The sequence below is a fragment of the Trachurus trachurus genome (genome assembly GCF_905171665.1).
Source record: "Trachurus trachurus genome assembly, chromosome: 3".
Classification (NCBI taxonomy): Eukaryota; Metazoa; Chordata; class Actinopteri; order Carangiformes; family Carangidae; genus Trachurus; species Trachurus trachurus.
Genome location: NC_139893.1, coordinates 9,724,611 through 9,739,312, shown reverse-complemented (window position 1 = coordinate 9,739,312; position 14,702 = coordinate 9,724,611). Strand labels below are relative to the sequence as shown.

The following is a 14,702-nucleotide window of genomic DNA, read 5'->3' as shown; positions in this document are numbered from 1 at the left end:
AGAGGTGAGGGCAATAGAATAGAAGAGACAACAGAAGAAGAATGAGGAGGGAGAAGAAGTTAGAAATAGTAACTATTAGCAGAGTCAGCTCTGGGAAAATGGGACTCCTAAAAGAAATGAAGATGGAGCTGCAGTGTAGAGAGAAAGAATCCAAATACCACTCCTCTAAACAGCCTGTTTGGTTAGCGGCATGAATTAGAAGGTTGGACACAACACTGTGGTAGGGCTGTTCGATTAATCCATTTAAAATCGTAATCGCGATTATTTGAAATCGTAAAAATCGATTTTTTGAAATCGTAAAAATTGATTTTTTACTCTTAACTAGAGTAATTACGGTAAGCCCCCGTTCATGAATCTGGGCTGCGCTGAATTATCGTAATGACTGCCGCCTCCTTCCTCCCATCGCGCTCTCCCACTGCTCTCCCCACACACTGTAAACAAGCATGTCGGCATTTTGCTAAGACCAGTGAGAATTTTGGTTGCCAAAAAGACCAACGGCCTTTTTCCACTACACAGTTACAGCTCTCACGGTCTATTAGGTCCACTTAAAAAGACACAAACGGCACACAAAATAGTTTGTCATTTAACAAAAAAATCGTAATCGGAAATTGATTTTTCAGAGAAGAAAATCGAGATTTTGTGGATTTGTTTCCCTCCTCACCTGTTGTGCCGTACGTGTTGCAGGGTGCGGTGAGCGGCAACGGCGTGGACCTGTCCGTCATCAACGAGGCCAGGAACCTGGTGTCGGACCTGCTGATGGACTCGTCCCTGCCGCCGCAGACCACCTCGTCGCTGCGCAGCATCTCCAGCCTCATGGGGACGTTCTCGGGCTCCTGCCGCCCCAAAGTCAACCCCTTCACCCCCTTCCCCGGCTTCTACCCCTGCGACGAGGTGGAGGACGCCGTGGAGAGGAGCGACAGGAAAACCATTAAGGTGGGTGCGAGGATTACACAACAACAGCCGCCGTGGACTAACAAAGCTGTAGGAGTGAAGGAATCTTGACCCGGGGACGAACGCAGCCACTTAAAGCTCCTTAAGCAGAATCATGTTTGCACCTTCTATGAAAATATAAGTGAATCAGTTAACCAGGTTTTCTATTTTCTTCCGTTGCATTCTTTCCTTTTCATCCTATTTGGAATTTAATTTGTCCTGGGACGGACAACAGTTTTGTAAAATGAAATCCATTTGAACTTCTCAGACGCCGTAACACTGCAACAACATTGTAGTTTCTTCCTACACCATGAGAAAGGATTTTTTTTTTACAACTTCACTTTATCCTCTATCTTTGAGATCACAAAGGGAGATTATAAAGCTGCACCAGTGATAAGAGTGGGGAATCAAGAACTGGTTTCAATTTGTCCAAACTATCACAATTGTGAGCCTCAAGAGTTTATCGCTGTGTTGGCATGTTTTTGTGATGGTGTGCACGCATTTCTAAACAGTGACGTCAAACTCATGCTTTCTACGCAACATGATGGGCCTAAATGCCAGGAATGCCGTGTATTTGACGCTCTATGCACGAGTGCCACTGCAGCACGTTTGTTTCCAGGGCAAAACGTCCTAAAGCCATAAACTGATAATATTAAGGCCAAACAGGCTTTACAGAGCTGGTCACCACACACACACACACACACACACACACACACACCTTTGTCCTGCTCTGTGTTCAGACTCAGAGATAATAAGTTGCATTGACACATTTTATCCACACAGATCGATTGATCAGGATTAGGGTTAAGGGAATCGATTAAGGCCTACTGTATAAGGGGAATCGATAATGGCACTGGTGGTGTCAATAAAATCTTATTAATTCCCACCTGACAAATGTGTTGTGTTGTCAGATTGTCAAGTTTTTTGCCGTCAAGACATAAAAGTGTTCGTTTGACTCTAAATAACCAGCGACTTCATCCTGTGTATGAAACATAATAATAATAATAATAATAAATATAATTTGTAAGTGCTTTTACAGATGCTCAAAGACACTTTACACTTTAAAAATCATAAAATAGATCAAAGTCAGAGTGGAATTCAGAATAAAAACAGCATTAAAACAGTATAAAACACATAAAAAATGATATAAATAAACAAATCTAAACTGGAGACTTGCTTTTCCATCCAGGGTTTGAGCAGCAGAAACAGCCTCCCCACCCCACAGCCCAGACGGAGCTCCACCTCCTCCGCGTCCTCCCCGCTCTCCGCCCTCGACGCCGCCTCTCTGCGGTGGGAGCGCAACAATGGCAAGAGACCCCACCCTGACCTCAGCATGACCAGGTACCAACACAAACAGAACACAAACTTCACCACCCTCTCAGAAACACACACACACACACACACACGGTCCTTTAAATTGCTCAAGCGACTCGGCTCAATTTTCGATCAGATTAATGGCCGTTATTTAAAGATTTTGAACAATGTGAATGTTCTCCAGCTGCACCTGTGACCTGTGGAAACCGAGGTTGCCGTGTTGTTCTTGGTCAGCTCAGGAAAAGTTTTCAATGGGCCTCAGTGAGTTTCGAATATGAAATCACCTTTACTCTAAACCAGATTGCTTTTTTTTAGCCTATATTTTATTACATCACAGTTTGACGGTGGGCCGGTACTGATGTGTCTTCAAACCCGGACTGGGCTGGAGATTAAGTTCAATCTTTCTATGGAGGATATTCGTTAAAAGCAACAGGGGCTCAAATAAAGAGTAATCAAATGTTAGAAATTATATTAAAGTAAAAGTTAAACATAGATTATATAATAAATGAAATACACACTTTTGATTACTAGGGCCTACACATTTTATGTTCTCCTTCTGATAAGCCATCATGCACAAGATTTTACACTACAATACCTAATGTGGGCTGGTCAGCAGGTGATTTTATTTTTTCCCACACAGAACTGACTGTCCAACATCCCATTGGCTAGTTTACATTCAGTCAGGGGCTGTCAATCACTTAGTTACTGGAAGGGCTGGGCTAATAACAGTGTCAAAGCAAGGCTAATTAGTGAGCCCCTTGCTGCATGTAGTTCCCCCTCTCTCTGCCTCCCCATTTCCTGTCTCTCTCAACTAACCTGAAGCAAAAACAAAACAAAATATTCTTTAAAAAATAAATTAAATCTTTATCATGCAACAATATCTAACAGCTACATCATCATATCAGCTGCCTCATGTTCCTGATGTTTAGAGATACTACTACAAACTTGTCTTCTTCCTCAAAAGTGTATGAAGTGACTGTGATATTCTGAAACGTAAACACAAACAGCGGCTTTGTCTGTCGCCTGTTTTATGGTTTGAAGCTAATGTTAGCTAGCTAACCCTCAAATCCTGCTTCGTGGGGCAGAACAGAGCTCACTATCATCATCATCATCATCAGCTGAGAAACAACAGATACTGTCATAAATGGCAACGCTGCCCGTGTCTTTTATTGCATTTGACTGTGTTTCTGCTGTTCTCTGCTGTCACTCTACCTGTTCAGAGCAACCTGCAGCAGGGGGAGGCTGTAATCTGTCACTCTGTTGCCTCTTTTTGAGTGAGAATGAAGAAACTCATCTGCATTTTACATAGTTAAAGAATGTGTGTCAAGGATTATAATGATACTTTAGTGTGAACATGCACCGTCATTAAGTTTCTTCTCCAACTAAACAAATCTGTTACACAGCATTCAGTTTACCTTGACAGCAAACTGGACACCGTGGGCGCAGTGTGGATGTTTCTCCACAGGGTGGCAGCAGAGGACCGACTGATGAGTTCAAGATCAGCAAGTTCCTTTAGTATCAGAGACGATAGACGACAGTAGAGGGTAGTGTAGACTTGTACAAAAAGTTGGTTGAGAGTTAAATTATTTTTATTTTAAGGTTTACAATTTATATATATAAAAAATGTTTATATTATGCTGTTTTATGTTCTTTTTAAATGGTTTGTCTTTATGTAAAGCACATTGAGTTGCCTTGGTATGAAATGCGCTATATAAATAAAGATGCCTTGCCTTACTCTATTGGATTGTGTGTTTTCTGTGTTGCAGTTCAGGTCTGTCCAACGGGCCCAGTGCAAACCTGCTCACCATTCCCAAGCAGAGGTCTTCCTCTGTCACCCTCACATACCACGCAGGGCCCAGGAGAGCAGGTGAGACTTGAAACTATTCACAGATGTTATGTTTTTTTTATTTTTATTAATGCCTCAAATTCTCACTAAGTGTTGCTGCTCCCTTTCGTCCTCCTCAGGTGCGTCTCCGAGCCTGAGCCCGGTCACCTCACCGAGCCACAGTCCCCCCGCAGTAGGTATGGGCTCCACCTCGTCCGTCGTCACTCGATCGCCTGTGGAGTTCCCCGACACGGCCGACTTCCTGACGAAGCCGAGCGTCAACCTGAACCTGCACAAGCCGCTGGGCTACACCCTCAGCTCATCTGATTTCCAGCAGGGTTTCCGTAGCCCCTCCTTCTCCCTCTGCACCGGGTGAGAGCCGCTGTGTTGAACTTGGATGTCCCTGTGTCTTATTTCATCCTTCCTTTCAGACAGCGGTTATAATGTGTTGTCTGTTCCAGATGTGGACGCCAGATGCTCAAAGGAGTTTCCAGTAGTGACACGGGGGAATCTCATCAACCATTCAGCAGCGAGGCTCAACGCAGGCGTTCAGGTGCATACATCTACATATAATGCACATTATACAGTGCCATGGAGTGGTGCTACAGTATTAAAGAGGATTCACTCTGCTTTGGATGTAAAAGTTGATGCACACAAACACAGGCAGAGGTGCAAAGTCGTGTAATAGTTGATAAGAAGAGAGTTAAAACTTTATTAATAATCTTCAAATTAGCTAATTTAATTTAGGAAAAGCAAACCGACAAAAATCCTGCCTGTTGGGGCAGAACAGAGCTCACCATCATGAGCTGGGAAACAACAGATACTTTCACAAATTACAACACTGCCTGTGCCCTTTATTTTGTTTCCACTGCCATCAAAATAAAGCAACTTTCACATCTTAACTTTATGAATTCTAGTATTCAAAAGGCATTATATTTTCTGACTGCAATGTATTCACTTAAATTCAATTTAAAACACATGAATGTGACTCGTTCAATGTTCTTACACATGTATGTATGTGTTTTGTATGTGTGATCTGCACATGCAGGAGGCGAAGGGCTGGATTTCACAGGTGAGCCTCTGATCAGGGAGGAGAGCGTGACGGAGGAGTTGTCGGGAGACTTCGCAGGGAGCCAGGGGCAGACGGAGGAGGAGAAGGAGAAGAGCACGAGCAGCACAGACAAGCAGACTCAGGAATCAGAGGTGTGTTTCAGACAGTTTCTGCTCATATGATGCAGCACAGTGCACTGGAGAGCACATGCTTTTATCTGGACTTGTTCACAATTAAGCATAAGTTATGTATTTGGTTTTCATACATTCATAATGCTTAGTCAGCTCAACCTACAACATATTAACTTTATTAGTTACATTTAAGTTTCCATATTTCACTAATCACACCTCATTCAGTAAACAGACTTTATGATTAAAACTTTCCACCTGTCAGAAATCAAATGCTTGACGATCTTTTATTATTTATTTGTAAGATCAGGGTTTTGCATGTTCAGGACATTCTGTATCAGTGGAAATGATTCTGTATCTGTGCTGATCTCTACCACCTGTTCCGATCTGATGGTGTGCAGGGCGAGAAGGAGTTCAGACTAGATCCCATGCTGGACGACCATGACGCTCTCATGGAGAGGATGAACACCTGGAACTTCCAGATCTTTGACCTGGTGGACAAAACAGGAGGGGAGACGGGACGGATACTTAGCTACGTTAGTACAACAAACACTAACCAAGTATTTGTGTAACATGTCCTAACAAATACATAGATACATTTGTTAAAAAACAGGTTCTGTTAAGTCTGATATCGTGCAAGAGCCGTCTTTATGGCAGCACTTTTTGCCTTGTAGTCCAACTTTAATTCACCCATGTCTGGTTATGTGAGGAATTTAGGAGTTAAGATCTGTGTGACCAACCAGTTTTTTGTGATTTTAGTGATATTTCTTCCACTGATCATCAGTGATCAGTGATCAGTGCGTTGCGTTGATGTTTCAGTGACACCGTCTTGTGTTTCCTCAGGTGACGTACACCCTCTTCCAGGATACGTGTCTGTTTGAAATTTTCAAGATCCCAGTGAGGGAGTTCATGACATACTTCTGTGCTCTGGAAAGTGGCTACAGAGACATTCCCTGTGAGTCTTCATTTGTTTTCTAATATTACCCCAGGATGTGCATATATACATTATTATTTAAGGTATTAAATAGCTATTGCATGGCCTTGCTAAAATGCAGATTACTTCACTTTACTTTATTAATTTGTCCTTTGAAGGGCAATTTGGTTTGCAGCACACACACACACAAGACACACATTCGACAGTCGCATTTGAAAAAAAACAAACATACATGATAAAACACACAGGATGTTAGCAGCAAGGTACAGCAAATACAAGTGTTACTGTACAACATTAAAGTGCATAGAGAATAAGTAACAATAAATAGTTACAAATGCAAAATAGCAGAGATATAGGCAGTGCTATCACCTCCTCCTCTCTGCGTCACTAATCTACATGGTAAAATGGACAAATTAAAACTAATTGTGGTTAAAAACTCACAGATCATAACCGAGTCCATGCTACTGATGTGCTCCACGCTGTCTGGTACCTGACCACTCGACCAATCCCTGGGTTCCAGCAGATCCACAGTGAGCATGTGACAGGAAGTGACACAGGTAAACACCATGGATACAGGTGGGCCCATAAACTCATTAGTCGTAGCTTGTTGTGGAGCAGCGGTTGTGACGTTGACGTTTGTTCAGCGTCTGCTCACAGTTTTGTGCGACGGCCTCCACTCAACCGACTCCTCTCATCTCATCAACAAGTCATTATTTAAAATATATGTATATTTTGTTTTTTTGTGTATATCGCTGTTCATAAAATGTGCAAAAATAAATCTGACATGTAAAATGTAGTTGTTATTTATCAAAAGAGATGTAGGTGTACTGATCTCAATGCAGAGCTTGTGGTCAGTTTAAAAGTTGGCTGTATGACGACAATGACTTAGGAATTATGTCCATAAAGTTCAATTTGTCCAAGTGGTGTAGTAGTGCACTGATATTAATTTAATGAATCAGGTCAAGTTTTAATCTGAGTTTCCCTTCCGGGAATGAAGCTCTGAATGATGGGACGAGATGAAGAAGAAGGTTTCAGGCTTGAAATTAAAAAATCCTAATTTATTTTAACCAAGGCCTTTAGAGAAGAGATAGAAAACTTCTTGGAAAATGTATATGTTTTTATCTCAAGACAGACCGTAAGAATCCAAATGACCAAATTAGTCATTTTCCTTTTGATCACACTGTGTGTGTGTGTGTGTGTGTGTGTGTGTGTGTGTGTGTGTGTGTGTGTGTGTGTGTGTGTGTGTGTGTGTGTGTGTGTGTGTGTGTGTGTGTGTGTGTGTGTGTGTGTGTGTGTGTGTGTGTGTGTGTGTGTGTGTGTGTGTGTGTGTACTGCTGCTCTATTATTCGCCTGCTCTCTGGTGTCACTAATACAGTAATTCTGACCGATTCTGTTTGTGGCTTTTAGTCGTCTCTTCTCGGTGTGGCCTTTACTCTACAGAACACAGATGGCCTGGTTTAAAGATTCCCAGCCTCGTCTCTGCTGATAATATTTTAGCTCTATTAGAAATTATCTGAGGCTTATCCACTGACGTCTGCCACAGAGGCTGCCGGAACAGCTGTCATTTGATAAGAGGGGATAGAGAGGAGGGGATGAGAAAATGGCAGTGATATGAGAAATTGAGTAAAACAATGAATAAAGGAAAGTGGAACTGTGTGTGTATGTGTGTGTGTGTACATTAAGTTTCTGTCTGCATTTAATCCAGTTTCTGCTTTGATTGTGGAGAAAAGGGTTTTGTTTAATTGTGTAAAATCTGTCGTTTTAACCAGATTTTTTTTTACAATGACGCCAAAGGTCTACACTTCATTTATCATCTCTGAGACATTCACTGACATTCAACCTTGTCTGCTGTCGTGTTCCAGATTCAGATAGTGGGATCTCTCCGGGCAGGATATCCTACGCTTCCTCCAAGAGCTCCTCGATTTCAGATGACAGCTACGGCTGCCTGGCCTGGAACATACCTGCCCTGGAGCTCATGGCTCTTTATGTAGCAGCTGCAATGCACGACTACGACCACCCTGGTCGCACAAATGCCTTTCTAGTAGCCACTAATGCACCTCAGGTAACCCACAGCATTTATCAGTACTTGCAAGTGTTGCACGACGAATACACATTTATTTTAGCCCTGTGAGACATGCAAACGTCCTTCAATCTTCAAAATATGGGTTCACATGCTTAACGCAAAGCCAAGATATACTTAGTATGAGTGAAATGAAAGTAGTCTTTTAAGATGCAAGGTTATTATCATTATTGTGACATAAAAGTGTTGTTCTGATGTCCTGATATGGTCTCTACAAACTGCGTCTCACATGAGATCATAGACAAGATTAGCTGCACAACACATGGCCATTTAATCCCATTGTGCTCTCACTGTGGTCAGTCATGTAGACGGCAGGTGAAAAGGTTAAACTGCGTGCCCCAGTTTAAATATTGCATTTTCACAATGTGACCATTGATAGCACCCACACTGTCTGGCTTTTGTAAAAGTCCCAGGAAAGTGGGTTAAAAGGAAGCAGAAGGAACCCTGAACCTATTGATTGCTGACAATGTTGACAACCAACCACTATTTCTGTTAACACTTTCTCCATATCCAACCTTCTCCCTTCAGCTACTGTATACTTGAGCTTGTTACCTTTTCTTCTTTCGCAACCAAATACCCACATGTCCCTTTTATCTCATTTATCGAGTGCTTGCTATTTTTAAATCCATTACAAATTGTGTAACACATATGCAGACGCGTTATGCAAGCAAATTCATTCCTGACATATTAGAGCAAATTGTAGGAATCTTCTTAGTGTGCCATCTTTCTTTCCTCACTCTCACCACTTGTCTTTTTTTCCTCCTCCTCGTGTGCGTTGCAGGCAGTGCTGTACAACGACCGCTCGGTGCTGGAGAACCACCACGCTGCGTCTGCCTGGAGCCTCTACCTGTCCAGGCCCGAGTTCAACTTCTTGGTCAACCTGGACCACGTGGAGTTCAAGCGTTTTCGCTTCCTCGTCATCGAGGCCATTCTGGCTACAGACCTCAAGAAGCACTTTGACTTCCTGGCTGAGTTCAATTCCAAGGTCTGAGATGAGGAAATCTTAAAGATTGCTTGAGTTAACATGATCAGAATAGATAATAATCTATTGATCCTTTAATTTCTGGCAAGCTATTGGTGGAAACTTTAGCAGGATGGTATGTTGAAGTTGAAATTGAATTTGAATAGCAAACCTCATAATGGATGCCGAAAAAAACCCTCTGTCATAATCTTAAGAGTTGTCTTAATGTTTCACTACATGATCTGAGTCGCTGTCGAGTGAGTGTAAAATGATTTACAGAGTATAAAAGTAGTTTCTTTGGATTTTACGTTCTTATCATATTTCACAAATCAACAAAACATCTCATTTCCTGTAACTTATTAACAAAGTATAGTAGGTTTCTATAGAGATTCTGATAAAGTCAGACAAGGTTTAGCCAAATGTAAAGCTTGTAACTGCGGTGAATGATATAAAAGCATGGACGACTTTCTAACAATCTGGAGTTTATGGATATTTAACAGAGAAAACACTCACTCTCTTAAGCTAACCTGAATGAGCAGATTTTGCCATGAAATGATGCATGCATGACTCACATCATGCTGAGACTCGGATCATGTGACAAAGTTAACGAACATAATGCAGCATTACAGATGTAAACAAACAAACAGCTGGATAGTTTGTAAAAAGACGTCCATCTTTGTCTGTCTGTGAACAGGTGAACGACGTGAACAGCCCAGGAATTGATTGGACCAATGAGAACGACAGACTGCTGGTGTGCCAAGTGTGTATCAAGCTGGCAGATATCAACGGACCGGCCAAAGTCCGTGACCTGCACCTCAAGTGGACCGAGGGCATCGTCAATGAGTTCTATGAGCAGGTACTGAAGGTTCAAGCTGCAGCAACACAAACCACTCTCCTCTATCTGCATCTTTGAAAAAACTGCCACAATCACAATCACCTTCAGACAAGACACACAACTGGCAAATTCCTATTTATCTAATTGAGTTTACAAATACAATAAACAAGGTCAAACGCAACGAGTAGAAGATAAAACCATGAGGGAGAGGAAAATGGACAAAAACAAAGAGCAGAGATTATATGAGTGATGTCTGTGGATCCGTAGTACACAGTTCAAAGATGACTGGGAAAAAAAAACATGAAAATCCTCTCAGCTCAGTTAATTTCATAATTCAGTCTTTATTGTTCCTTTTTTGGAAAAGACAGACACGATAAAACAAAACAAGTGTCAGTCAGAAGCTGTAACAGTGATGTCATGTCTGTGATTGTACTTCAGTTTGTCTCGATGAGGAAACTTTAACCCTTGCCGTCGCTTTTGATCCGCAGGGAGATGAAGAGGCCAGGTTGGGATTACCCATCAGCCCCTTCATGGACCGCTCCTCTCCACAGCTGGCCAAGCTACAGGAGTCCTTCATCACTCATATTGTAGGCCCGCTCTGTAACTCCTACGACGCCGCTGGCCTGCTTCCTGGCTACTGGATCAACGAAGAGGGATCGGATGAAGACGACGAGGGGCAGGTGGACACGGACACGGATGAAGAGGAGGATGAGGAGGATGAGCTAGAAGATGAGCTGGCACCAAGTAAGATTTGACACCCGGTCTTTAAAGTTCAGCAGTGTCACCTCACCTCAGTCAATCCCTATAGTCATAGCAGTAGGTTCGTTACCTTTAATTGTCAGTGCAAGCTATTTTTAGAACGGCGGAGCAGAGCCGAGAGCTGCTCAGAGCTACGCTACGGAGGCTCATGGGATTTCTTGGTTTCCCTCATCAAACTCATCAAATACACAATCCAACAACTCCAAAACGCTCTGGTGGACAAGTTGTGACCTGCACATTCACCACGCTATGAGATAATAACAGAATGTTACGAGACAGAGTTGTTTTAGAGGTAAAGTCATGCAAAACCGCTGATGCGTGTTCCCATCAGGGGCAGTTTTTCGGCAAGCAGTCTCTGTATTTGCCTCGAAAACAACTCTGTTACATAGCGTGGTGAATGTGCGGGTCACAACTTGTCCATGAGAGCGTTTTGGAGTTGTTGGATTGTGTATTTGATGAGTTTGATGAAGGAAATCAAGAAATTACATTAGCCTCTATAGGTAACAAACACTGAACTATATCTTTAAACATTTCTTTTGCCTCTTGTTCACTGCAGAAAGGAGGAAGAGGCGCCGCAGGTTGTTCTGCAGCATCATGCAGCACCTGACGGAGAACCACAAGGTGTGGAAGAAGACCATCGAGGAGGAGGAGAAGAGCAAAGAGCTGGGCAAACAGCAGCAGCCGGACAACCTGCTGCCCAGCCTGCCCCCCAGCCTGCCCGTCTCCCCGTCAGATGACATCCAGGTCATCCAGGAGGAAGAGGAGGGAGAGGAGCGTCAGTAGCAGGAAGATGGAAGGAAAGAACAGAGAAAGCGTGAAAAAGAAGACGAGAGGCAGTACGAGGGCACGAGTCCTGCAACCACCTGCCTTTCACACACACACACACACACACACACACACACACACACACACACACACACACACACACACACACACACACACACACACACACACACACTGACATGAGAAACACACGCAGACAGTTGACAAACGCACATAAAATACACTTTACTCCCTCTTTCTCTCTCTCACACAAACAAACACATGCACACACACACATATATTGAAAGATTCACTGTGCAGACACTCAGATGCTTAAGCAGTCACATTGTTTTTGGAGAAACAAAAAGGCCTTACTACTGTGAGCGGATCCTTGCTGCAACGGTGGGAGCCCAACTCCTATGCACTTTCACCACATGGAGAGTCGAGTGCACCCAGAGAAAAAAAAGAGAAAAGCACCAGAACTGAGGAGGAAGGTGCAGAAGAAGAGAGTGGACGGGGTCCAGCATTAACTTGCCCTCCATGGTAACCTGGCTGTGATGCTGCCTTGAATGCAAAGCGCTTAACACCTCCCTTAGGTACAAAACAATTCCTATCTATTTAAAGAATAAGAAAAAGAAAAGAAAGGTAGAGGAAAAACAAGGAAGACAGCGACATCATCAAGCGATTGATACCCTTTACCAAAGTGAACAGTTCAAACATGGAAAGACAAGAGACTGAGACTGTTTCAGCCTCAATGTCAGGTATATTTTTGAATTATATATATACATATATATATATCAAATGTGCCTGTCTGAACCTTTACTGAGTCCATATTGGCCCAGAGCCTAGGCTTGTGTAGTTCTCTCTCCTTGCTGGCGACACGAAACACTGTATCAGACTCAGTCACAGAGACATTATTGAAATGTTGACTGATTATTAGCATTATATCTGCATCATTTTTGATGCTTTTACTCATGTGTACCACCCGTCTCCTTTTTTTTTTTTTTTTTTTTTGATCCTTTTAACTCTCCTTGCTTCATTTTGTGTGTGTGAATATATTTTTGGGCGGGAATGTGATAGAGAGAATGAGTAGGGAGAAAGAGAGCACATTTTTAATTATTTTAGTATGCAATTTGTGTGTATGTTTGTGTGTCCTTTCAGTAATGGTTGGTTTCTAATCTAATCAGTGAAATGTCCTCTGGTGTTTTAACATGTTGCATTCAGATCAGGAGTGCTGTTTCAATGAATGGATTCTTCATTTTCCTTTTTTGATTATAAGTATTTTTTTAAAGGTTACTCAGGATTCACGCAAAGTTGAATAATTATTTTGCAAGAATTTATGTCATTAATATGAAATACACTTTAAAAAAAACTAAGAAAATTAAACATCTGGGTGACTGAAGTAGTTTGTAATCTCTTAATGAACAACTTGACTACAAACAAATTCAAGCAATTGAAATCCTCTGTGACAGAGGAACATACAGTATGTGCTGTCTCTTGGCCATTCATACACTGTTTGCATAACCTTTTTACAACCTCACTGGAGAAAAAGCTTATCTTGATTGTCAGCAGACTGCAAACGTCTCTCCTGCAGCAGCAGCAACACAACACGTACAATTTTGCAGTTCTATAACATTATATTAGATAATGTTGTTTTTTTAATTCAATGTTATCTGCGTTGCTTTTAAAACAAACAGTACAGTGTCTACATGTTTGTGTTGCAGTCCACCAGCAAACACCGATGTTTAGACAAACTGAAAGCTCACCCATCTCTCTCTTTTTCCTCATTTTCAGTTTTATTTTATTTTTATTTTTTTGCCAAACCCATAACCAGTCGGCCAGTGTGTAAAGAAGGGATCCAGGGTTTCATTTCACTTTACTTTTGTTTATATCTATATCTATATATTTATATAGGTATAGATATAGATACATATATATATTATGACATGCCATGAGGCAGGTTTAAAAAACTACTATTTCTCTATTTTTGTCTCTAAGAACTCTTGGCATTCCACTAGAATAAGACGTTTTATGAAAGGGAAGGCAGAGTTGTTGCCTCGCTCCTTTATCACCTTATTAAATCATTATCTCTGGAGAAAATGTTAAGTAAGCAGTGTAAATCAAGTTAGTGATATTTAAAGACAAAAAAATAGATAAAGGTGTGCACATTTTAATACCAAACAAGTGTTTAGCCGCTGTACAAAAGAGTATGTGCATATAAATATATATTTTTTAAATAATCAAATGAATGCATCTGTTTTCTACATGCAGCTGACATATTGTACATTGAGATCCTGTAATTACCATTGTGTTTCCAGAGTTTTTATCTACTTCTATTTACAGGTGTGGAACTGTGGGATTTGGTGTTTTGATTTTGATTTTTTTTTTTTTCACTTGGTTTCAGCCTCTCCCTGTTCTGTATCATAACCACTCTTGTATTCTTCATTATCTCTCTCTATCACTGTCGTCTCAGTCAACCCAACTAGTGCCAAACTTTACCTACATACAGTAGTTTGTGGGCTGTGATGTGCTGATTGATTGGCAGCATTTCCTCTGGGCTCCAGTACTGTTCATGCAAGACAAACACTTCTGAGCCAAATATTCCACCGGGCTCAGAGTGGCAGTGACAGTGGCGAGAGTCGGAGTCGGACTCAGGTCAGAGCCATATACATTCTGACAGCTCTGTCGTCAGTTTTTTCACATGGACCCATGCTGGATCATAAAGCCTTGGTAGCTCCCGACCCCACATATTCTGGCTCATTAAGTTGTAAAAGTTTGTTGGCTTCTCACTGTGCAGTCTTTCAAACCACAGTGTCCTCTAATGATTGTGCCATAAATACATCTATGAATGGTTGTTACCCTTATGTAGCATCAATATACGTACGTTTGTCTAATGTAACCATTCACCCTTATCTACATTGTGGGGGCAACTGATTTTTTGTTGTTATTTATAGCTGTCATAAAACACCATCCCTAAAGTATCAGCAGTTCTCATTGATTTTTATTGGTGTGTGCGTGTGTGTGCGTGTGAACTCACAATATATTTATTTAACCCTGCTTTCTTTTTTTTTGGCCATGCCCCCACCGAATAAACAAGAGAGCAATCAAAAAAACTCTCACATA

General features: G+C 41.7%; 1 protein-coding gene across 1 annotated transcript in view; it reads left to right on the top strand.

Moving 5' to 3' along the window:
- The window catches only part of pde3b (phosphodiesterase 3B), a 41,621-nt gene extending 27,045 nt beyond the window's left edge, over positions 1-14,576 (top strand). Inside the window, exons 3-16 of the mRNA XM_083999566.1 lie at positions 685-933; positions 2,120-2,271; positions 4,011-4,111; positions 4,210-4,441; positions 4,531-4,622; positions 5,118-5,272; positions 5,650-5,784; positions 6,092-6,203; positions 6,626-6,739; positions 8,045-8,244; positions 9,044-9,247; positions 9,918-10,079; positions 10,547-10,802; positions 11,374-14,576. Of these exons, the coding sequence (XP_083855692.1) occupies positions 685-933; positions 2,120-2,271; positions 4,011-4,111; positions 4,210-4,441; positions 4,531-4,622; positions 5,118-5,272; positions 5,650-5,784; positions 6,092-6,203; positions 6,626-6,739; positions 8,045-8,244; positions 9,044-9,247; positions 9,918-10,079; positions 10,547-10,802; positions 11,374-11,600 (2,391 nt within the window). The 3' untranslated portion in view covers positions 11,601-14,576. The remainder of the gene's footprint in view (positions 1-684; positions 934-2,119; positions 2,272-4,010; positions 4,112-4,209; positions 4,442-4,530; positions 4,623-5,117; positions 5,273-5,649; positions 5,785-6,091; positions 6,204-6,625; positions 6,740-8,044; positions 8,245-9,043; positions 9,248-9,917; positions 10,080-10,546; positions 10,803-11,373) is intronic.
- Positions 14,577-14,702: the final 126 nt, after the last annotated feature.